The sequence below is a fragment of the Scomber japonicus genome, chromosome 10 (assembly GCF_027409825.1).
Source record: "Scomber japonicus isolate fScoJap1 chromosome 10, fScoJap1.pri, whole genome shotgun sequence".
NCBI lineage: Eukaryota > Metazoa > Chordata > Actinopteri > Scombriformes > Scombridae > Scomber > Scomber japonicus.
Window position 1 is genome coordinate 19,878,018 of NC_070587.1, and position 24,055 is coordinate 19,902,072.

At 38.8% G+C, this 24,055-nt stretch overlaps 1 protein-coding gene across 1 annotated transcript; it reads left to right on the plus strand.

Moving 5' to 3' along the window:
• The first annotated feature begins 12,665 nt into the window (after nucleotides 1–12,665).
• Nucleotides 12,666–23,780, plus strand: LOC128366396 (galanin receptor type 1-like). Its single transcript, XM_053327093.1, has 3 exons — nucleotides 12,666–13,331; nucleotides 13,415–13,480; nucleotides 23,460–23,780. The coding sequence occupies exons 1-3, from the start codon at nucleotides 12,666–12,668 to the stop codon at nucleotides 23,778–23,780; spliced, it is 1,053 nt and encodes a 350-aa protein (XP_053183068.1).
• Nucleotides 23,781–24,055: the final 275 nt, after the last annotated feature.

A 24,055-nucleotide genomic window follows, 5' to 3' on the forward strand; every position in this document is an offset into this window, starting at 1 on the left:
TTAGTATTAGGCCTATTTCACTTACTAGCTGTTTTGCAGATTCAAATTTTACAAGATTACAACAGAACAGTAAAATATGATGCATTAGGCTACAACTCACAAAAGTCATTAATTAACTTTGTCTTGACCTGCTAAAATAGGCCTATAAAAATGCTGCTTAATGCATCAGTAATCGAATTCTGGTACTATATTGACGTGACAATATTGTGAGCAAAATGGGTCATTTTAATACGACTAATGGGACACTTCAATGCAACAGCGACATCAGTCATCAGTAACACTTCCCACTGTAAGTCTGCTGAGAAAGAGCCTATTGCTACTTTATTTTTTAAGTTAAGAATAAGAACGTTTCCACCACTGCACCTGCTATAACTCACAGTTTAAAACCTTAAGAGCTATGAGGGGGTTAACACCAGGTTCCAAACTTCACTCCTACCAACAGGTTCTTGTAGACTCAAAAAGATTCTCATCAATTCTCACCAATATGAAATTTATAGACTTCAGTTGAAAGTCTTTCTGTTGCTGTCTTCAAATTACACCTACTGGAATCAATAATGTCTGGTCAGAAAATGTTAAACCTACCATCATTTTTGCATCAATGAAACAAGTTGTGTGTGTTTATATCAGCCCTGGAGTTAGTTGATATAAAATTGAAATATATGACAAGTTTGAATAAATCGGCCATTGATAATATCAGCAAATATTTCACAAAAGTGTTCTAAGTCGGAATTCAAGTTGTAAATTAAGAGGTAGCTCGGTCAAAAGAGAATTAAAGATTGGATCAAAGGTTCTCAGATTACAGCTTGCTCCTGTAGTGTTATATTGTGTACACTTCAAATAAATATCCAATGGGTCTTTTTTTCCTGCTGACTTTTTGTCTTTTCCAGTATTTTCCCCATGAAAAGAAAAGTGCCTCCCAGTGAAATTAACATGAATGATTTCCACCCTTTTTTTGAAATCTCATAAGCGTCTCACTGTCTCCGACTCATGGAATCAAACTTGCTGATTGCTGTTTTCTAATAAAAGAAAATACTCACTTCTGTCTATTATCTGACCTTCATTAACTCCCTCTAGAAATAAAGCACCAAAGAAACATTGCAAAAAGCTTCTATAACTTTGAAATTGAAGTCTGACTAAGAGCAGACCGTAGAGAGATGACCTCAGTTCCCCTACAGAAACAAAATGATTTATATAATAACTTAATGGAGATCCCTGTTGACTCAAATCTGTCAACATGGCATGACAAAGCCTGTTAATTTATATACTTTAGCTAAACCCAAACAAGAATATTATCTTGTTGGTACTAAAAATACCTCCTTCTTTTGAATGCAGGAAATTGCAGCCATTGGAGAAACATTGCATTAGAATGTTTTCTGCTATACACAGAGAATTACACCATAACAGAGCCTGGGCAATTTATTGTAATTCACTACAGAAGCCCTGCAGTAAATAGTACCTATAAGTAAAGTTTTTGATGTGGGAAAAGATTATCCATCTTTATAGTGCTGTAATTTCCATAATGGTGCTGTTTGTGGTGTTATTAAGAAAAGACAAAAATACTAGATACAACTTATAATGTTCAGGATTTATGCTTTATCCTTTAAATTTCAGGATGAAACTTTGACTTAACTTGATTTCTTTTTACTTCGCTGTTATTACTTTTAAAGCTTTGGTTAGTCTGACTTACTTCTCAGATGTTTTGTATGAGGGTGACAGAGAGGGGGTTATATAAGGACATTGCCAAAATACCAAAGAAACTTCAATATGATCCTGTTTTACTCTCCTCAAATGTGTTCACTTTTTTTTTCATTATGTAGTCAGTTTGTTTCACTGGCTTTCCTCCAGTCTTGGAGCCCAAATATAATTATTTTAATCACAGACAAGGACCTATTTCATCTTCTCTCTGACAGAAAGCTAGTTTTCTAAAGAAAATATGAGACAATCTTTCAAACTGGAGACATAAATATTAAAAATAAGAGGAACAGAATATTTGCTACTTATCATCAAGAGAGCATCAACATCAAGAAAATCCTAAATGAGTTTACAGTCACATTAGTAGCTCTGTGAATGTGTCGTTTAGCACACAGTTGAAAGTTAACCTCAGCAACTTAACATGCTCAAAATTACAATTCTTACATGCTGATAGTTTCTAAAAATAACATTAAATTAGCAGACAGTGCAATCAAAACTAAGGGGAATCTTAATTTTGCAGTTGTTTGGTTATAAAAAGCAATGGATGTCACATGCTCTAGATACTGTAGATGAAAAGTGACTAATCATTCTGTGAGGGAAGTGCTATGTCAAATGATAAGAAAAGAAAAGACAGCTTTAGTGTCAGTTTAGCGCCTGTGCTATAGGAGTCATATGGGGTCACATGATAATTAATTAAGCTATAACAATCCTGCTCAAAGATTATCAGATATGATGTTGTAACAGGATGCTGCAGCTATGACCAGAGAAATCAAAACGCTTCTGATAATGCATCTGGCAGGACCTGGTCCAACTCATTGTGAGTCAGACCTCCGGACAGCTCTTGCAACTGATGAGGTTGGGGCTTTGTGGGAGGTGTAGGGGTAGAGGGGGTGCTAGCAGAATCAACAATCTGATTGCTTAGCATAGATCAGCCCAAGGCAGAGAAAATGACTCAACATCGTCAGTCATATAATAATAACCCATTAGCTTAAAGGCTGGACAGATTTCGACCGAGATACGGTAACTCGTTGTCATGGAAATAGCCAGGCCTGAGTCGAGGTAATGGGCCTAAAAACAGCATGGATTATCCATCAGTGCAACTCAGGGGAATGGGGAGATGTTTGTCATCTATGTATCTGTGTTGAGGGAAATATGTGCTTATTGCTCAGCAGACACATGGGGTCATATGTCCTTTACTCTAAAATAGGAATCATGATACCCTTAGTTATTGATTGATGACAAGAATCAGAGGGTGTTCATTGCAAACGAGGACAGATGGTGATTTAAGGGCTTAAAACAGACACATCCTTATAATTTCATGTTTTTATGTGAAGCCTAACCCTGGATGGAAATAAATCCAGGTGTCTTGTTCTCATCTGAATTTGTCTGGAATGTAATTAGTGTGATTGAAATTCCTCATGCATACAGATGCGCTCTGAGCATCCTATAGCTATATGTATCCAGTGTGTCTCTTGCTATTCACTGATCGTTTATGAGCTGAACCACAATAGGCCTTGTAGTTGATGTTAATTAATACGCTCCAAAGCTCCTTTGTGTTTATGTCCTTCCTGAGTAAAGAAAGTCACCTTATACACAACAATTTACAGCTTAACTTTAGCAATTTATATATAGCTAAATGGGTAAACAAACTGTCACTTTCCATGAAGAGAAAATTGCTAAAATGTCTCTGTTAATTTAACTTTATCACCTTGATAAATACTTAAGTGTAGCAAATTACTGTCGAGTTAAATCATTTCTGAGACTGAAAGTGTAAAAGCTATACAGTAGCTACACACTGAGGCCTAAAACTCTTCACTAATGAATACATTGTCCTCTCTGTATTAACATTTTTGGAAATGGCTGTTTCATTATGATTTTTAATTACATGTATGGCTTTTTATCTGAGCAATCACATTGGATCTGCAATGCTAACGTAATATGTAGCCGGGTCAGAATAATCAGGTTGAGATTATACAACATATTTTTGGTCGAGACTGCAGATTACTGGTCATTTAAAACACTGCTACATTCAGCTCTGGTAGCTACTGGTAATGTTTGTCTACATACATACTGCTAACTCACTGGAAATTGGATTGAGGACGAGATACTGACTTTGGCTACTTGGGGGCAATACAAGTTAGCAAACAGCTTTTACTCATTTAACAGAAAAGAAACAACATTAATATTCATTTGGAATCATATTTGAGTCCACCTGGTTGAGTCCAAAAGTTTTACAAAAACTCTATCTGATTCTGAATATCTGATTTTGTAGCTGCTGATGTTAGATTAGCAACTAGCTGATGTTAACCTGCTAGTTGCTAATGTCATCTGCTTGCTTTTTGCTACTAAGCAGGTAGAGTATGGTTGATGTTTTTTAACTTTTCCATTGAGAACAGCTCTCTCTGATGAGAACAGCAAGAGAAAGCCAAAATAATTAAGTTGTAGGCTATAAAACCAAAACAATGAGCTGAAAAACCCTAAAATGCTCCATAGTGGTGAACTGTAGAGTCAGGTGGAAATTCTCTGTGAGTTTGTCACTTTCAGTCACTTTGTCAAATAATCCATTGTTAATAAAAAATATTGATTATAACAGTTTTAATTTCAAGTTTACACAACAATAAATATGAAGCTAAGAAATTGTTCAGATGTTTCTTTGCAAAAGAGAGTCAGTGTCACACACCCACAAACAGGAGGAACACAGGCCAAGCATGAAGCAGTAGCAGGAAGCGTAAAATTGCCAAAGTAATTGAGGCAGAGACCTCAGTATTCATGCATGAGATTTTGGTACCTCTACCTAAAAGATGAACATGTCTCATTTCACTAATGCTGACATAATTTCATTCTGGTCAGGGTTTTTTTGAAAATGTGATTTCAGCAGGTACTTCCAACCAAAGGGTACTTAGTGGCATTTTACAAGCAGTTGCACCTTATCTCTGCACATTTGCCTAATGACCTCCAAGAAACCTGATGGATATTAAAATCGCCCGGTTTCTCCTTTTAGGTTTAATCATGTAGAAGGGGAAAAAGCTGAGATAGCATCTGTTACACAGAGCTAAGCCACAAGCACTACCAGGCATGGCAACAAAAAAAAAAATCATTCACACAAAGGATCTCTTCTTACACAGGGTCTGACTGATAAGGCAGATAGCTATGGTGGAATGGTTTGGATATAAAGGATGTGTTATGCTGACACCCAGAATAGTCACAAAAGTTCCCCCAAAAAATGTAAGGATTTTGCTTTTTCTGGAGAAAAGTAAATAAACAGATTCAGTTCCCTCTAAATGTGGTTCTTCATGTGGGGGTTCAAAGGCTAATATAATTTAGGCAAACCCTTACACAAACACACACCCACATACACACACACACACATACACACACACACACACACACTCAAGGTATGCCTTAAGTTGTTGTGTGACCTCTCTCTCTCTCTTGCCCTCACCTGTTATACTGACAGATGAAAGTAATCAAAAGCTTTTATTACTTCTAGTTTTTTCTAAGCCAGAACTCTCTCAAGCCTTAATAAATGATAGCAGTCTTTTCATTTCTGGCTTTATCTGACAAAGCAGTACATTCATACGTAAAATTGACCTGCTTTATCTTTGTAACAGAAAATGTGTGCTACTGTACGCCTGATTGAATTTAGGGATATGTAGTGTGAAACAATTTGCAAAATAGCATCCTCTGCTGAAAGACACCCCATACACACTGCTTCACTGATGTGCGACAAAACAGGCAAAGGACCAAATTCTCTTTGTCTAGCTGAAAAGAGGGGAATACTCCTCATATCATTATGCATCCCCAAATGTTGGAACTGTATATGCAACTGGTCTTTCAAACCATAGAGATTAACCTGTGAGCCTTTGTTAAATCAAATAGACTGGTACAGTGTTCTCATTATTTCCATTGATGACTACCCACCAATCACACACAGAGAGGGAATTAGTGCCAGACACTGCAGCAAACAGTCATGCAGCAGGGCCTGAATACTCAAACATGCACATGAACCTATGAACAATAGATTCACATCACAGCTAGATTTAAACAGAATTAAAAGCATCTCTTCAATATAAAATAGCCCCATCTGGTGGAAGATATCCATAAAAAAAACCTTAAAAATGAAAAAAAGATCTGATGGTGTTAATACGCTATTGGATCTGCTGTATCCTTTCCCCCTTCTCCATGTCTCCGCCAAGTTAGCATTGTTGTTATAATTCAGTGGGGCATATAAAATATGATATCTGAAATAGAGTAACATTTTAAAGAGGCAGTCTACTGGCTTTACACATGAAGTTCAGTTTACTTTCCATGGGGAGAACTACTCAGCCTATGAAAACAGTTGCATAATGACTTCTGCGGATCTGGAGTCTGAGATAACAACCCTGATGATGTCATCAAGAGACTACAAATGTTCAACAGAAAGCCTGCATAAAACATTTGCAAAGCTGATTTTTGTTTTGTGTACATCCACGTTAGTTTGATACAGTAGCAATCTATTACTTCTCTGATTTTGCTGGATTTTTACTGTTCTCTTGACGTTACAAGCACCTGTGCAATAGTGTGAAACCATTGGCAGGAATGTGTCATCCACCTCCTAACCTCCCACCTGCATTTGCGTCCTCATGATTGTGCCCAAGAACAAACAAGATAGGGGGCCCTCTCATCAAAACATTGCTTCTCAACCACACTAGTGGTCAAAAACTCGACAGCATATGTGAAATTGGGTCATTGTACCCTCAAATTGCAATGAACACATCAAAGGAAAAAGGAAATGAATAATGTAGAAGATGACAATCAACATGTCCTATGCAACGACAGAACATGAGTGGAAATGTAATAATCATAAAGGTACAATATATGAGAGCATGCAGAGCTTATTGTTGTGGAAAATATAGCATTTTCAAAGACAAGAAAATATATACAGTATACTGTGTATACAATGTACAAAATGTCAACAGTATGTTCTATCATATTACAATAGAGTAACCTTCTATCTATTTGGTTTGTATCGGTTTTGTTTTTTTGACCTTTGAATAACAATGGCCTTGATCATTTTGAGGTTTTATTCAATCTAATCATGTCCAAATAGATGGATGGCTGTTGTGATGTGTGTGCTCTCTATTCTGCTTCCCATCATGCCTCTTGTCAGTACTGTTTCTGTTTGATGGGAGGCACTGTGAGTGCAGCACTGCACTAGCGGGCTCAGAAAGTACAGGAGCAGAAACCACTGAATTATCCTGTCCTGACCCATCCTCACCTACACCTTCTAGCTCTGTGGCCATCACTGCCGGAGAGATCGATGAACTTGTCCTGTTTCATTTTCTAACATAGCTGAGTCTAACGGGACACAAACCAATACAAAGGCTGCCAGTGGTAGAGAAGAAAAGCAAACAATGGGCAGCATGCTTTCGATCATGTCAGAAGGCATGCTGCAATCATTGTCTGCAGGAAATGCTGTACAACCTGCATGCCTCTTGCTGCAATGAATTGTTTAAAAAAATATCTCAGTTTCATAGCTTACAAAAAAGGCAGTGAAACTGACTGAAAGATAAACAAAGAATGTCTGACATTCAAATGTAGGTAGGAATTTATATCAGGGAATCAGATAGACCTTGACCTAGACGTTGCATTTCATAGCCTATAGTGCTGCATCTGATGTATGATTAAATTAATGTCTCTCTAAGATTGACAAAAAATTAATACAATACAAAAGTATATCCAATTCACAGAGCCCCCTGGCATACAGGGAATGTTACATTTCAGGATTGTTTAATCATTGCTTGCCAATCAAACACAACAACGAAGAGCCCCAAGATGGAGCCGAACCTAAACAATTCTAATTGGGTGCAGTGCCAGTTCAGTGCCTTTATGTCAATAGCAGGTCATGGTGGGATAGCTGGTGATTACAAATGCAATGACTGATGGAGGGAGACTGAAGTGTATTTTCTAACAGTATTCCACTGCTACTAGACAGCAGAGTTTGACAAATAGGAACCATTCCTGAAGATTGATCTACACCGGGGGTCTACCAGTAGGTCCCTACCCATCTCTGAGTGGTTCTCTAAAGGTTCAGAGAATATGTACATAAATTTGATAACACAAAGTCACTGGGTAAATGTATTTATCTAATCAAATTCACAGACATCCTGTCTCCTTCTGACACAAAATGATTATTTGTCCATTAGCTGTCAATGAAACATTAGCTGTCAAGTCTGGTGACATCGTAACATTAGGCGATTTTACCAGACTAGCACACACCAGATTTGACAATGACCATGGAAATAGTCAGGCAAAAATGATTCTATCAGCGAGCGGGCATGTCAACTGGTAAAAGGTGTAATGTCATGCTCAACTTTTGCAGGACTTCTGGTAGCAGTCTATGAACAGAAAAGGTAAAGGAGCAGTTCATGTTTATCAATTCCACAAAAAAGACCAGCATAGCAACATAGGCTTTGTTTAAAGTCATCCTAACGAAGCACAAAAAGCCCTTCACCAATGGTGGGATTATAAAAGAGACAATGACTGTGATGGCAAGGATCGCTGTGTGTTTTGTTCATGATAAGATGATCCAAAGGCCCCATCCCACCAGTCCTGACTACTCTCTTGGCCATGGCACATACCAAGTTCAGCCTGTTAGAATTTTATCACTAAAATTGGCCTCTGATACTATTTTTCCTGTGCTTGCATCATTCACCTGCTACTCTGACTCAAGGGAGGCCACTGTGTGCTCCTCCTTCTCCTTTCCAGTGCAGCTAGTGCACCCGGCATGCTTTCATCTGCAGGATGTGTGCCTCCTCCTTTCTGTCTCCCTCAGTTTCTGTCAGAGAACATGTTGCTAGGCTTTTATACAAGTCAATAACTGGATGTTAAAATTAAACCCAGGTGGCACCTATTAGTGGCTGTGTAGGCCAGATGTTTAAGCTAGCCAAATCGATGTCTTACCTTGCTCTCGATTAATACCCTCCATCCCTATTGCAGGTGTGGCTGTTCTTGTTGCAGCTGCATCTTCCAATCAATATCTTCATTCAAATACCTGGCCATAAAGTCCATAAAGTACACCTCTGCTCTCGTTTTCATTTCATTTCTCACTTGTTTTCTGAGCTCCAGATTTTTGACAACTGGCTATTTTGAATGTGGAGGGACGAACTGGCTACATATTGAACTTTTAACCTTATAGCAGCTGAAACGTTATTTAAGGGCCTTAAAAGTAAGACAGAAATGATGTCTGCTACTGTCAATGTACAACTTGGTGCTAATACTGTAGCAAGGAGAGTGTCTGTGCTGTTTACAGATGCAGTGGAGCAGCTAGAACAGGACACTGACAGGTGCAAATGGTTCTCAATCCAGGGGGATGAGTCGGTTGAGCAGCAATAAGACCAAGATGGCTGTCTTCTTCCACATAGTGTTAGGTGACTCCATAATTTTCCATAAAGGGAGAGTTCTTGACCTTTCTTCCTCTGAAAACTACAACCATGAGGACTATTTTGTTATAGTAGGGTGTCACTCAGGATTTATTGCCCACTGCAAAGCTGACCTGGACTTTCCTGAATTTATTAACTATTATTGTGTCATTCATCAACAGGCTATAGGCGCAAAGGTTATGGGATTTGACACCTGTTGTTCAGATAATCAGCTCCATTTGAGAAAAGGCCAAGCAACACAGGAGCTTCAAACTGTTCCTGGAGGAATGTACAGTACCACTGAGTGTGGTGGATCTTCATCTCCACACTGAAATCAGGTGGCTAAGCAGGGGTAAGGTACTACAGGGCTTTCCTCCTTGCTGAGTGAAATGAAGGCTTTCATGGAATAAAGAAAGGAGGATACCACCTTGTTGTCTGATGCTGAGTGGCTACTTGATCTTGCATTACTGATGGATGTTACTGAGAAACTGAACCACTTGAATTTACATTTACAAGGTGAAGGTAAAAAATATGTGTGATATGATCAGTGCTGTTAAGGTGTTCAAAGCAAAGCTGTAATTTCACATTCAGCGAGTAAAAAACAAAATGTTTTACTACTTTCTTTCAATCTCGAATATGTCGGAATGCCAAACAGAGGCAGCTGATGTTTTGAATGAACACAAGTATTGTGACCTATTGTCCAAGCTTGGACAGGAGTTTGCGGACAGATTCAGTGACTTTGACAAACTTGAGCCCTTAGTGACATTTAATGCCAACCCCTTCGTGAAGATGGACGTAAGTGAGATTTCAGGACAAATGTTCTGTGTCAATCTGGTAGAGATGGAGGTTATAAAGCTAAAATTTCACCAGCATTTCTGGAACCACAAGAACTTTCACCAAGCAGCTCTGACAATGTCTGCTTTGTGAAGTGTGAATGTCACGAAGTCTAAGTTCAGAACAAGACAGATGAACGTTTGAATGACTCCATAAAAGTGAACCCAAGCGTGAAGAAATGCATTCAGAAAAAAACACACACATGCATCTGAATTTCAGATAAAATGTGAGTGCTGGATATAAACATTTTGTATCTGTTCACACAAAAAAGTGTATTCAGTTGGTTTGAGTGGAGATCAGCTTTGTGAATAATAGAAAACACGAGTTGTTTTTGTATTTTGCCAAATTAGAACCTCAGAGGAAAAACGCCTAGAGACCTCTGATCTACAATAAAGCGTTACTGATTGATCAGATCAGATGACTGCATGTTGGCAGCTTAGCACACATTATTACAGTGTCAGTGACAGCTGTTGATGTACATATCTGTCTGTCGATAAATGATTGCTGTATTTTCTAAAGACCATGGCATAATACGCTTGGCTCAGCGGGTTTTCCAACACAGTGAACAATAAACTAGTTCATACATTAAATTTTTATCAGTGGCTCTTAAGCTTGGACTTGACCTTCAGATGTCTAGAAAATCAGCCGTGTTGAGTGGCCGCAGCACGCAATGTGCCCAGGAATGTTCCACTTTTGAATCTTGTGATACCTGCAGCTGTTTGTTAGAAATCATCTTTATAAGAATTTTTTTTTTTAAAGAATAATTTTAAATATTTCTGTGAGACTAAAGTGTGCACATTTTCTTGTGAGTTGTTCATTTTGACATGTCAGATCCTTGATAACAAGATTATAAAATGCAAGCATCTCAGGTGGGGCATTCCCTCCTTCATCCCAATTGTAGCACCACATGCCCTTCTTTTATTCATGTGTTTTCAGTCACTGTCTCTGGCACATGAGAACAAGGATGGAGGTTTGGTTATAACTTTGGTAGTGACATGTTTTGTCAGATGTCCAAAATAATTGTTTATGCATTCTTGTTCTCTGTCACTCTTTTGTCTTTCATACACACGTAAAGAGCCTGACTGTGCAAAATGTTTATTGAATTTGCTGACACGGCTGAAACTGATCTTGTATCGTGATACATCTGGTTTTTACATTTTCATTTTATAGATAGACTATATTCTTAACTAATGAATCTGAGACCAACATTAAAATTATAAATAATATAGATTATATCATGTATAGAACCCTGTTGTTAATGTGCTGTTATGTAATGTGCCGCTGTAAAGTTTTCAAACCTCACCTGAGATTCTGTCACTCTTTCACTTTGTAGATTTTGGTGACACAACTCCAGAGTTTCATAACAGAGCCACATCAATGCTCAAACCTGCCTTCAAATCATCTCAAAAACTTCTATTTTTATATTGTATTTATATTATTTTATATGTCTCTGTGCTGCAGGCTACTGCTGACAGGATATTAATAATGAAATGAAATCATAGTCACAAACAAATAAGTTGCACAGTCTGTGGCTTTTGGCTCATAAATCATATTCACGTCTTAATGATACTATGCAATAATAACTCTGCTCTTGATCCACTCATTAAATAGGCATTATAGTAAATGTTTCTCCCACTAATTCAAAAAATGACTCTTTGGATTGATTACAGAACATTGTTATTATCAAGGACCTCCCAAACCCTAATTTGCTTTGGGAGGAATAAAGTAGTTTAATTAAACAGCATGTAACTGCTGCTACTTAAGACAGGATGTTGCTAGTCAACAAGTTGAGGGCTCAGGGTCAAGTATCCCTCCTTCACTCTATACCGTAATAGCACCTTTTTGTTGCAGAAAACGCAGAAGTCGGCCAACACTGCAGAAACCTTACTGTTGTTTGAAATAGATTTTTTATTTTTAAATGTATGGACAATCCGGCAACACCGAGAAATTGTCCTTGCCGCCCATAGCCATATCTACGCCTATGCATGCACATAAATCACTGAAATGATGAAGATAGGGAGAACTAAATCAAAACACCATTATTGTTTGTAGAAAAGCGCATAAAACTCGAAAAACGCAATCATAGGAAGGCTTTCAAACGAGATTGTTTTGTGGTTTCGAACAATTTTGACAGCCCAGGCGGAATATTATCAATACTATTTGAATCCTCAGTCAAAAATGATTGGGTCTAAGAAAATGACTTTGGCCCTTGGCATCCAAATTGTAGATACAGCAATGGTTTCTGACACGCTGAGAACAAAACGCATCCAGATCCTTTTTTTTTCTCTTTGTTTCAGAATTTCTTGGGAGGTGGTATACTGGGTGCTGACGTGAATGGCACAGCCCAGCCCCTGCTATAATGTGAGGGAAAAAGGTCCAGACGCAGAGAAATAGGCTGTAGACTGGAGCTGCGCGCTCGGTGAGCAGACGCATCAGGTGCGCACCAGGAGAGACTCCAAGACGCACAACTGCATGACCGATGATTGCTCTACAGAAAATACATTGATTTGCAAGATTTGTTGATAGGTTTTACCAATGTAATTACTAAGAATAACGCGTAGTATTTGCTGAACCCTTAAGGTAGACACACAAGAGAGCAAAGACAGTCCTACATGAGCGCTAATGGAAACGCAAAGGACCAGAGACCCCTGCTTTAAAAACTCTGCCATGAAGCAGCAGCGGGACAAAGACCTCCCATAGGTCAATTTAACAACATTTCAAGTGGGGAAAAAAGCAATCATGAACTTGTCAGAGTCTGTCTGGCTCTTGGAAGAGCCGTGGAACCTCAGCAGAGCGGAGGAAGAGAACCAGAAACTTTTATTCGGGATCGGCACGGATAATTTCATTACGCTGTTGGTTTTCGGGCTCATCTTTACGCTCGGTGTACTGGGCAACTCCATGGTGATCACCGTGCTGGCCCGGAGCAAACCGGGGAAACCACGGAGCACCACCAATATATTTATCCTCAACCTGAGCATAGCAGATCTCTCCTACCTGCTCTTCTGCATCCCCTTCCAGTCCACTATCTATATGATGCCGACGTGGGTCCTGGGTGCTTTCATTTGCAAATTCATCCACTATTTCTTCACTGTGTCCATGTTGGTGAGCATCTTCACTCTGTCAGCCATGTCCGTGGACCGATACATTGCCATCGTACACTCCAGAAAGTCCTCCTCTATCCGGGTCGCGAAGCACGCTTTGATCGGAGTGGTGGTGATTTGGATTCTTTCTTTGGCCATGGCAGCGCCTGTCATGTATTATCAGAACATTTTTCACGGAGGAGAGAATAATACCTTTTGCTGGGAAGTGTGGCCAGATCACAACCAGAAGAGAGTCTATGTGGTTTGCACGTTTGTTTTTGGTTATGTGTTGCCCCTGCTGCTGATTTCCTTCTGTTATGCAAAGGTAAGGAAAGCAATTAACATGGGTTCATAATTATGGAAATGATTTAAGATAACTATATCTTACTCCTATTTCCTTGCTTGCAGGTTTTAAATCACTTGCACAAAAAACTAAGAAATATGTCCAAAAAGTCAGAGGCATCAAAGAAAAAGGTATGTATTAATATTATTGGGGGGCTGGGGTGGTTGGGGTACATAGATAACAGACATGTGCACAAACTTGGTTATCTTTGCAGTGAAAAAATACACCAAATAGATAGATTTGTTATCTTTTGAATTATTGCTCAATTACATTAATTTGAAGGAATTCTAATATAAGTGGCTGTGACATGAAACAAAGTGAGGTGCCAGGTTTTCTGACCTCAAAATAATGCTTAAATCACTGATACTCAATACTCATTGTGCAATAAATTTACACTTAAAAATGACCTCCTGCACTCTTGGACTGATAATACACCATTACCTGTCATCGTGGTGATTATTATGAGGGTAAATGATGGCAGCCTTTACAAAGCTTTTAAGATAAAGCCCACAAAGCTTGTGTCTAAGTCGCACCTTCACAGAAATACCCTCTATCTATCCTGATCAGTACATTTCACGGTTCACTAAACCGCAGTCCTCTCTTCTGCTGGCACAGGGTGTGATTCAAAGTAAGTGTTCCTGGCCTTTAGGAAGATATACATCACAGCAACACTGATCCAAAGTTTTGCGCACATCATTCACCGTAGCAAGGCTCTATGATGTGTCATTTCCTCTAATTCAACAGCCAGCCAGAGGGAACTATCTCCATCTTCTCTGTTTTTTCCCCTTGGAGCCAAAATAATTATTAGTAATGGTTACTGTTAACTGGCACACTTGAGCAAAGTGGCCAAAAGGCGCTGTGCAATCAAACTGCCATCTAGCTTTCATTATTCAGGTCATTTAACTTCCCAGAGTGCCAGTTATCTGCTGTCGCCCGTCTGTCCATTGTTCTTCACAGCTGGTCATTCTAGCAGCACATTTGATAACTGATGTGTGCTACAATATGAAACCAGGAGTACAGGTTATGGTCATCTTGGAGCCGTGGGACTGATGTGTAACTCTCCCTGCATACATGCTTTATTACATGAGGCTTAAAATAACAGTGGACGGATACAGGAATCTCAGACATACTGATGATTTACTGTGTGTTGATCACTGTGCAGATCAGTTCACTAATGCACAGGGGGAATGTTACGCTGTCAGCTTTGTGATAAACGGTTGGTAAACACTGCAATAAACTCTTGACTGTAATACATAAATTACCCCGGTAGCTACTGTTCAACTATAACATGAATGACTGACTGACTGAGTGATGAAGTTATCCCTGTGTTGGAGTTTGCCCATTGGCCGTTACGGTTTCAAAATGAATCAGCATACAGTTTCAATTAGGCTACATCCTCAGGGGGCTCTAATCCGGAAATAAGTTTTAATAAACAACAATCACACACAGGCACCGAAACTGGAAAGACCATTTTAGAAGCCTACACAGCACTTAGCATGAGTAACATAGTTAACATATCCATATTGTGTTGTTGTGTGTAGTGTATAGACTGATATAAAGTCACACAGCTGGCAGACTGTTAGCCTAGCATGCTAATCCTACCTAAACATATAAATGAGGCCATATGTTTACAGACAACTATTTCATCCATCACATTTAACATCAAGTGGGAAGTATTGTTCTTGCAACTGCATTTTTAATCTTTTTTTTTTACTCAAACTTTGCTTAACCACCTCATGTGATATGCTACATTAGTAGGCTACTCTACACTACAAATATAACTGGTTACACTACAGAAAACGACTGATGAACATTTACAATCCAGAAATTCACATTAACACTGACTATCCCTGTGACAAATTGACCATCATTTTTTAAACTGACCATGCATGGTTCCTATGAAGTGTGTTTAAAAAAAGTCAGAGAAAAAGCTGCAACATGAGAGTTATCCCTCAAAGCTGTTTTGTTCACTCCCTTCCCTGGTCTACAATTGATTTAAAGGTGCTGCAAGGGAAAACACATTTTAAAGAGGAAAGGTATTCTGGCATGACACCCATTCTATCACTGATCCTATGATAACTCAACTCTCTGGTTACTTTTTCGACCTTCCAGCTGGGATCAGTGACTTTTGATTTATTGGGGTGACATTTGATCCCCTAAGAGTGGGAGTGGTATAAATTCACCCATTCGATCTCTCTCTGGCCTTGTTTAGTGTTGCAATGCTACAATAATTTACTGACCTTGCTCTACTCAGGCCAGCTTTACTATTTTATCCTGACAGATCCTTAGTAACACCGGATGAATACATAAAATTAGACAAATAACTATTGCATACATGACAAGTTGCAATTTACAACATGTAATCCATGAGGTCAATGATCCCCCACCGCCCAAACACACACGCAAACACACACACACACACACACACACACACACACACACACACACACACACACACACACACACGCAAAAAGACCACATGTGCAAACATGGATGCCTTATGTTGTTTTGAAATGGGGGAGCAAACTTAAGAAGATACATAATTGTCCTGGGGCTCAGAGGTCCTCCCCCAGAAGTTAAAATGGAATTGAAAACAGATTTCATGCATCTTACACAACCCAACCTCTTGGATTAAGTCAACACACAGTTGCCTTCACTAGTTTAGAGGGTGCTATGATAACCAGGAATGCATCAAGGACAGTAATTGATTTTGAATGGCTATTTCACATTTGAAATTATACTCATAAAAACATTATGTAGCCTGGTAGTAGGTTACCTAAAAAAACTATTATTGGGAATTGCTAGAAAGTTTCAGAGGGACATAGAGAATCCCCATAGTAACTCACTTTCACTCCTGCCTGCATGCCGATGTATAAAGAGAACTGCATACAGCATTTGAGGTGTGGCCCCGTTCATTCCTATGAATGTTGGTCAATGGTATATGAAGCCACTGTGCGCTGTAAAGAAATATGCTTATGAAAATATACTGCACACACTCTATGGTTCCAATGTGTCCATGAGGCGTGCTCAGGAGAGACTTCTGTTGGTCAAGACTGCTAACATCTGGTTTAGCCACTGGCTAATTTGAATTGGGATGAAACAATTCAAACATGCAACTCTTCTAGACTTTCAAAATGTGATCAGACCAAATGGATCAAATTCTGATTAATCATTTTGTGGGGGTTGTGATGCTCAAAAAAATTCATAAGCTGAGTTTTTCACAAAGCAAGTCTATGCGAAAAAATCCTTTTAGGCACAATAGTACAGTTAAAAGATTTTGTCGCTATATCAAATTGGCTTCAAAGCCCGGCACTCTTCCTCAGGGCTTATTGTACATAGTGTGAGAGGAGAGGGAGCGGTGCTATGCTGCTGCCAGAAGAATCACCAGAGTACTGAGATTACTTAGGATGTATGGGAATACATTACAGTATAGATTCATGTATATTCCTAGCTTTCCCCTGATGGTCTGCTGCACAGTGCTGCTGTTGAGCTGTGCTGCTCTGTCTTGTTGGTCTATGCGCTGTCCGTCACCTCTTTTCTAGCCAGGAAAGCAGTTACAAATTTGTTTTCCCTGTGCGAGAAAATTGGCATGTGGTAAAGGTATACTTGAAGGAATAGTTTGATGTTTGTGGAAATACACTTTTTTGCTCAAAAAGGTGTAGCCAGACAAACTGTTTCCCCTTGCTTCCAGTCCTTAACTAGCCATCTCCTTGCTGTAACTTGGTGGTGAGTGGTATTGATTTTCTTGTCTAACTCTTGGCAAGATAAGCATGTTTCCAAAACTGTTATTATTATTATTATTAATAAACTATTATTTTAAGCCTAATCTATAGGTACCTGAAAGGAAAATCATTATTGTACCGAATAGTTGTTATCATTTAATTATGAGGTTGGTGTTATGTTTGCAAACTCCTTTAATTTAGTGTCACAAAAATTAGCAGATATGTCCCATCAGTGAGGGGTACTTTGCAGAATAGATGAAAATCAAAGGAGACAACTAAGTAAATTGCAGCGGTCCACACAGAGCCTTGGTGGAAATTGGGGGAATTTGTTCCAATAAGTATGTAATCAATAGTTTGTGTGTTTCACTTGAGTCTCAGCAGCTCACCACCAGGCCTGTGAAACAAAACGACAGCTGGGAAGAGGAAGGTTACTCCCACTGCTGTTGTGAAAAACATCTACTGTAGACAAATTTCTTATCACCCCCAAGGCCCCCGCAGTCTGTCTCCAAAAGTCAAACGAAAACAATCTCAAAAGCCAAATCCCCCCCCCCCCCCCCCAAAAAAAAAATATGGACATCTTTCTTAATTTTTCTGGAAGGTTGCGGCAAACCAATTTTGAATAAATCACTTTTCCCTTCTGCTTTAATGTTGTGTTCAGATAAAGGAAATACAAATTATTGCTGATTTGGTTGTAAAAATAAGTGTGAGAAAGCCTTATTTACCATGACTATGATTAATGCTTTGGGGATACTGAGTGTCGGAGTTAATTTTACTTGGCAAGCAATAATGTTTTTAAATGGGGAGAGAGGTTAAAATGCCAGAAATTAGGTGATTTAGGAGTTTCCTCTCAATAATATGAGTCAGTCAGGCATGCAGATGGAGCACACAGATGATTATGGATAATTATGAAAATGAATGTTTGTCTTGAAACTATTTAACTGAACCTGTAAACAGAATGGGAATAGCTAATGCATCCAAACTGCTTATTTTTTGCAGTGACTAGCCAATAGACAGATGTGTTAATCATGATTATTCCCCACTGTACTGTAACTGGAAGTATGTTTTTCTCTCTTGATAATGACACATCAACTCACATATACAGAGTACCAACAAGTTGCTAGTGTTTTTAAAGATTCAAAATACATATACACTGCATAGAACTTTTTGGAATGACTACCATGACTTACTGTGGCACTGAGAATGGAGGTGCCCAGCTGTGACTAAATTAGAATAACTGATAGTCAAAACAATGAATTTTACAATAGCATTGACAAAGAAACTGTATTCAACATCATGTTCTGGTTTCAGATACCTGGATATGCTACCTTGAGTGGTCCAATAGAAATTAGGCTATGTTGGCATGTAAGCACATGACCGAGGTTTCTGAACGTTCTTAGGCCAAACTGGACACAGATAATCATTAACCTGAATACTGTTAGAATCACCCATCCATTAGCTATACCGGTTATCCTCAAGGGATCACTGGAGCCAATCCCAGCTAACATTGGGTGAAAGTCAGGGAACACCAGGGCTGACACATAGTCAACCATTCACACTCACATTCACCAGAGTGAATTCATGAGAACATGCAAACTACAGAAAGTCCACAGTTACTTGGTTCTAAGAGCTTCTACTTGGTTCTATCATAGTACCTTCTTGCTGTGAAGTAACAGTGCTAACGACTGCACCACCATACTACCCTGTTAGCATAATCTACACAGGGACATTTCTTATGTTCCATTTTATACGTCATATCTTGAATATGGTCAAAACTAGGATACAAAGGACTCAAATGTTTGTACGCATGTAAACACACTTAATGTGGCTGATACCTGATCCTCTTAATAAGGTTGGAAACCATTCAGGCACATCAGGTCTATGTATCCTTGAGGCAGCTGTGGTGTGCAGGAGATGGCTTTGCTAGATTACTGAGCCTTTTTAAAATGGTGTAATGTTGTCTTCACTCACAGCAATCAGTCCTGGAATTGCTCAGGCTGCTTCACAGTCTCTTATGTGTCATCTCTGGGGCCACCATAACCCTGACATGAAGGGAGGCACACATCAGTTACAGTGTAATCTACAGCATGGAAAATGGGTTTGCTTTACAGCACAAACATCAAGTAATGTGGCACTGGCAATGGACTGGTATACAATATAATAGCTGGTTGTTACTGCAAATCAGGTAGAACTGTTGTAATTGTGACATACACATACTGACTCTTCAACCTTATAATACAATAGAGAATTGTAAGGTTACAGTAATATGTCAATATGACAAATACAATCAATCAACAATTAATCAATTATTCAAAGCGTTTCAGTGGACTTCTAACAGCTTTTGACAAAATGTAGAGACAGTGAAGCAGCAGAGGAGACTGAAAGAAACAATTGTATCAGTTATTTCTTCCTGTGGTAATGTCACTGTTTATATTAGCTTAACTGATGGCTTGCAGGGGTATGAAGTGAAGATATGAATGTGTTATGGAAGCTTTACAAACAAAGCACTGCTACTAACATATTGCTCTAGTAAAACTGTGGGAATTTACTCTGGGCTACTGTGTGTGTGTGTCTGTATGAATGTATGTGTGTATGAATGTATGTGTGTGTATGTGTGTGTGTATGTATGTGTGTGTGTGTATGTGTGTGTGTGTGTCAGGGTTTGGCTGTAATCTCTGACCAATATTGACCTTTCATTTCAAATTGGATATGATCCAGTCAGGGACATTTATCTCTGATTGATAAGATGCAGTTCCAGTACACATTTATTGTAACACAAATCAATACAACACTCCACTGTGGGAAGCTCTAAAATTGAAACGATGATCATGAAACATTTCATCAGACTGTGCAAACATTTGCACTGACATGTCATTATTATTTTCGTACTGCTGTTCAGAGTAGAGGTTGGGCTACGACCAAACCTGTGATTAATTTATGTCTGTTTGATCAAGAGGAAGGGTTTATTCCTTGTATTTAGTTTATTAGAAATCAGATTATAACCTTGTAAGCTGCCTTTGGGTTTTGATATATGAACTTTTTTGTTGTTCCTGCTAGACATGCATTAAAGGTGCAGTGCGTAGAATTTGGTAGCATCAGGTAGAGCAGACTTGGCAGAAATGAAAGATAATATTCCTCATAATATAAGAATCGTGTTTTCGTTAACTTAGAATGAGCCACTTACATCTATACAGAGAGACCAGAACAGATAAACCAAACACTGGCTCCAGAGAGGCAGGTTTCACAGCCACCATGTAGGTTGTAGTGTAGGTTCTCCTACATGCTTGCAAGGGGTGAGGAGGGGTGTATGTATGTGTGTACGGGGCACTTAATTTGTTGCAATCCTTAGTTTGTAACCTCACTGCTAGATGCTGCTAAATTATACACACTGCACTTTAACTCTTTTTTTATTTTATTTGTGGACATAACATTTACATATTATCAACAGATAAAGTTGTTAAGCAAAATATCGCCTATTAACACTTGCAGTGGACACGGGGAAGCACTCATTTTAATTTGCGCTTTGGGCTATCTGACTATGTAAATCCAATATTCACTCTGGTTTGAACCAGCTAGTTTCCAACTTCACTGTTAATCCTGTGACGCTGGTCAGTCAGCGTATCAGAGTTGTCAGCGTATCTAAGCCTTTTTTACTGAAAACAGCTGCCTACTGCTGCTACAAATTTAAAAAAAATGAAAACAAGGAGCTAAGAGATGCTAAAACTCTTTATAATAGGGCAGAGATGAGTGATAATTCTCTGTGGGTTTGTACAATCCACCTCTCACATTTCACAGTCATTTAAAGGATTGTTAATTTAGAAATATTGATTAGCACAGCTTTAATTATACAAGAAAAAGATGGATATGAACATGAACCTGCATTTTCAAGCATCAAACGTTTCCAAAAGTTGCACTTAACTTTTTGACTACGCTTTTTGAGGTCTTAGTAGGCTCGTGCTCGTGATGCGTCCACACAAATCCATACTGAAGTCCAGATGAAGTTAAATTCCGTTTATTGACTGAAAACAAAAAAAAGAGAGGCAGTCAGTTGTTACACTGAAATGATTAAACAATACCTGATGTGATGTGATAACGGGATGGTCAACAGACAATATAGGCAAGCCCTACTAACACCCATTACCCAACTCCCACTGCCCATCAATGCATGTGATGAAACGTGTGCAGCCTAAAGAAATAAACAGACGCAGGCTTATACACGTTTTGGCTCCAACAAATCACTTTTTAGCACAAAAACAGATGGAACATCCTCAACCCATCAAATCCCTGTTGGCTCCATCATTATAAACTCACATTGTGCCTGAAAGCATTAGTCAGAGCTACAGAAATACAATTCCCTGTGAAAATCCTATGGTTTCAGGAAGCAGTAATTCTCAGTTACAGAGAAATGTGATTTAAAAAAAAGTATTTCACGCAATATAATTATGATGTGAACAAGCAGATAACATAATTGATATGGAACAATGTTTAATAGTGTGAAAAAAAACATTGTAACTAGAGACTGTCTTCTATATGTGTTGTTCTTGAGGGCATGGACCAATAAAATATGTTACAGATTAATTTGGAGGACTTCTTTTTTTATCCATGGAGGAAATATTAGGAAAATATACTGGATATTGGTTTGGCATATTTAATCCATCATTTATAAGTCTCCTTGAACAAAACTACAGATAAAACATAATTTCTAATTAATCTCAGGCTCCTCTGCATTTTTATTTACTGTGATGTGAGCTAATTAGTTGTGGAATAAATCCACTTGCTACCTAGAAATGCAGAGGAGGGGCTCTGCAGATCAGGAAGCATGTAATTAGTTTTTTTATTATGGCACTTCCCAGCTGTAGCCTTTGCTTTACTGATAGTCTTGCCCGAAGTAATAACATTTGCCACCACATTCCTCTTAGACCTGACTTAAATTTGGTTTGCTATGGTTATCACACCAATACTTTTCAGAGCGTTGTTAAGTTGTAACTTATCTTCATTGTCTGATAAACTATGTGATTAATTGGTGGCCACCACAACCATTGCCAAGCATATTTTTGTGCATTTTTTCTCTTGATCAAAGTGTTTTGAGGAGGGGATCAGGTGCAAATAGCAAAACAGCATTAGTGATGTTTATGCTTGTACAAGCTGAACAAGTGGGGTGAGGTCTTCTGCCATTGTCAAGGCACTCTTAACATGTTCCTCACACCATTTACTGTATAGGGTTGTCATTTTTTTCATCCTGCCATTGTAATTAGTATAAAAGGTCAAGGCCAAACAAATCTTCCCATTATTTCGTAATTTCACGTCACTCATCCACATTACCTATGTACTGCATGCATGAATCAATAATATGTATCATAATTTGCACCCTGTCCATTTTCATCCTGATTAGAGGGTCATATAAACATTTACATGATTGCAGCTGAAGTTACTAATACTTTACAATGCTGGTCAATGTAATGCAACACAATTAAAGGTATCAAGGTACCTAAATGAGTATGAAAATGCATGTAAATGGGTTTACTGTGTCTATTGATTTATAAAGGAACTGCAATACAACAATAGATCAAGTGACAATGAAATGTGTAATGTGAAAGGGGTTGCTCATAGTAAGATGATTGTTGTATCGTCAAGGTGATTTTTTTCCTGCCTCCAAGTTTGTTCATTTCCAACTGAGACAAAAGCAGAAAACATCTGTTTTCAGTAAAAAAAAAAAGAGCAAAAAAAGCAATGATAACTGCTCACTATTTGACTAGCACCAAACAGTCAGCAGACACAGTTAGCCACTAGCTAGTAATAAATGTAGTATTTAACAGCTAAGGAACCTGCAGTTTTTCTCAACAGTTGGTGGAGACCAAAATAGAGCTAAAAGTAGAGTGAATAGTGGATGTGCAGTTATAAGTAAACATTTTGAAAGACTGGCCTGTTGCCCAACGTTTCTGCTAACTAACGACAAAATAACACAAGAATCATTCCGTTAGATTACTGGCTGCATGCTAACACTTTAGCATGCACTAGACTCTAATACCGATGTAGTTTAAGTACTATACCAAAGTTTCTGTGTGTACTTCAGGTAAATAAATGTTTATTATTCTACTAGTAAGTGAGTTTAAGCTTTGAAAATTACACAAAAAGTCATTAAGTTTATGTAACACTTAGGTTCATTTGTAGGCAACGTTTAGTAGCACCTGAGAGAATAGGACTGCAGAGCAGCAGCAGAATAGTAACAAAAGAAGTTCTCCAAGGCACCACTTACTTTGCCCCTTTATCCTGAATTAGACTTAAACAGTCCCGATTATAGCAAATGTAAATGCTGTCACTGTTCTACCTGAGCGCAATTACTAAATCTGTCTGTCTGTTCTGTTCTCTGTTCCTCATTTGCTGATTCTAGACGGCTCAGACGGTGTTAGTGGTGGTGGTGGTCTTCTGCCTGTCTTGGCTCCCTCATCACGTCGTTCACCTCTGGGTGGAGTTCGGGACCTTCCCGCTGAACCAGGCCTCGTTTGTGTTACGGGTGGCTGCCCATTGCCTGGCGTATAGCAACTCGTCTGTCAACCCCGTCATCTACGCCTTCCTGTCAGAGAACTTCAGGAAGGCTTACAAGCAGGTGTTCAAATGCCAGATCGGTACCAGTGACTCGCCGCTCAACAACATCAAGGAGATCCGAAGCAAGGTGGACACACCACCCTCGACTAACTGCACCAATGTTTGACTAAAAAGGTGTCAGTTGTGACATGAAAATGAATTGAACTGTCACATTGAACTTAATGTAAAAATATAAGTGACAGCAATGAGACATGAGTGGGTGTTGATTTTTGTGATGTTGGTATGGCTTGGATATTGCAACACCTATATTTTTTCCACATAAGCGCTGTTCATTATACCTGGACCAGAGGACATAAAACCACTGTGGCTGTAAGACATGATTACTCTCTGTTCAGTCACTTTCTGTTTCTTTCATCTCTTTGTATACAGTGAAACATCTGG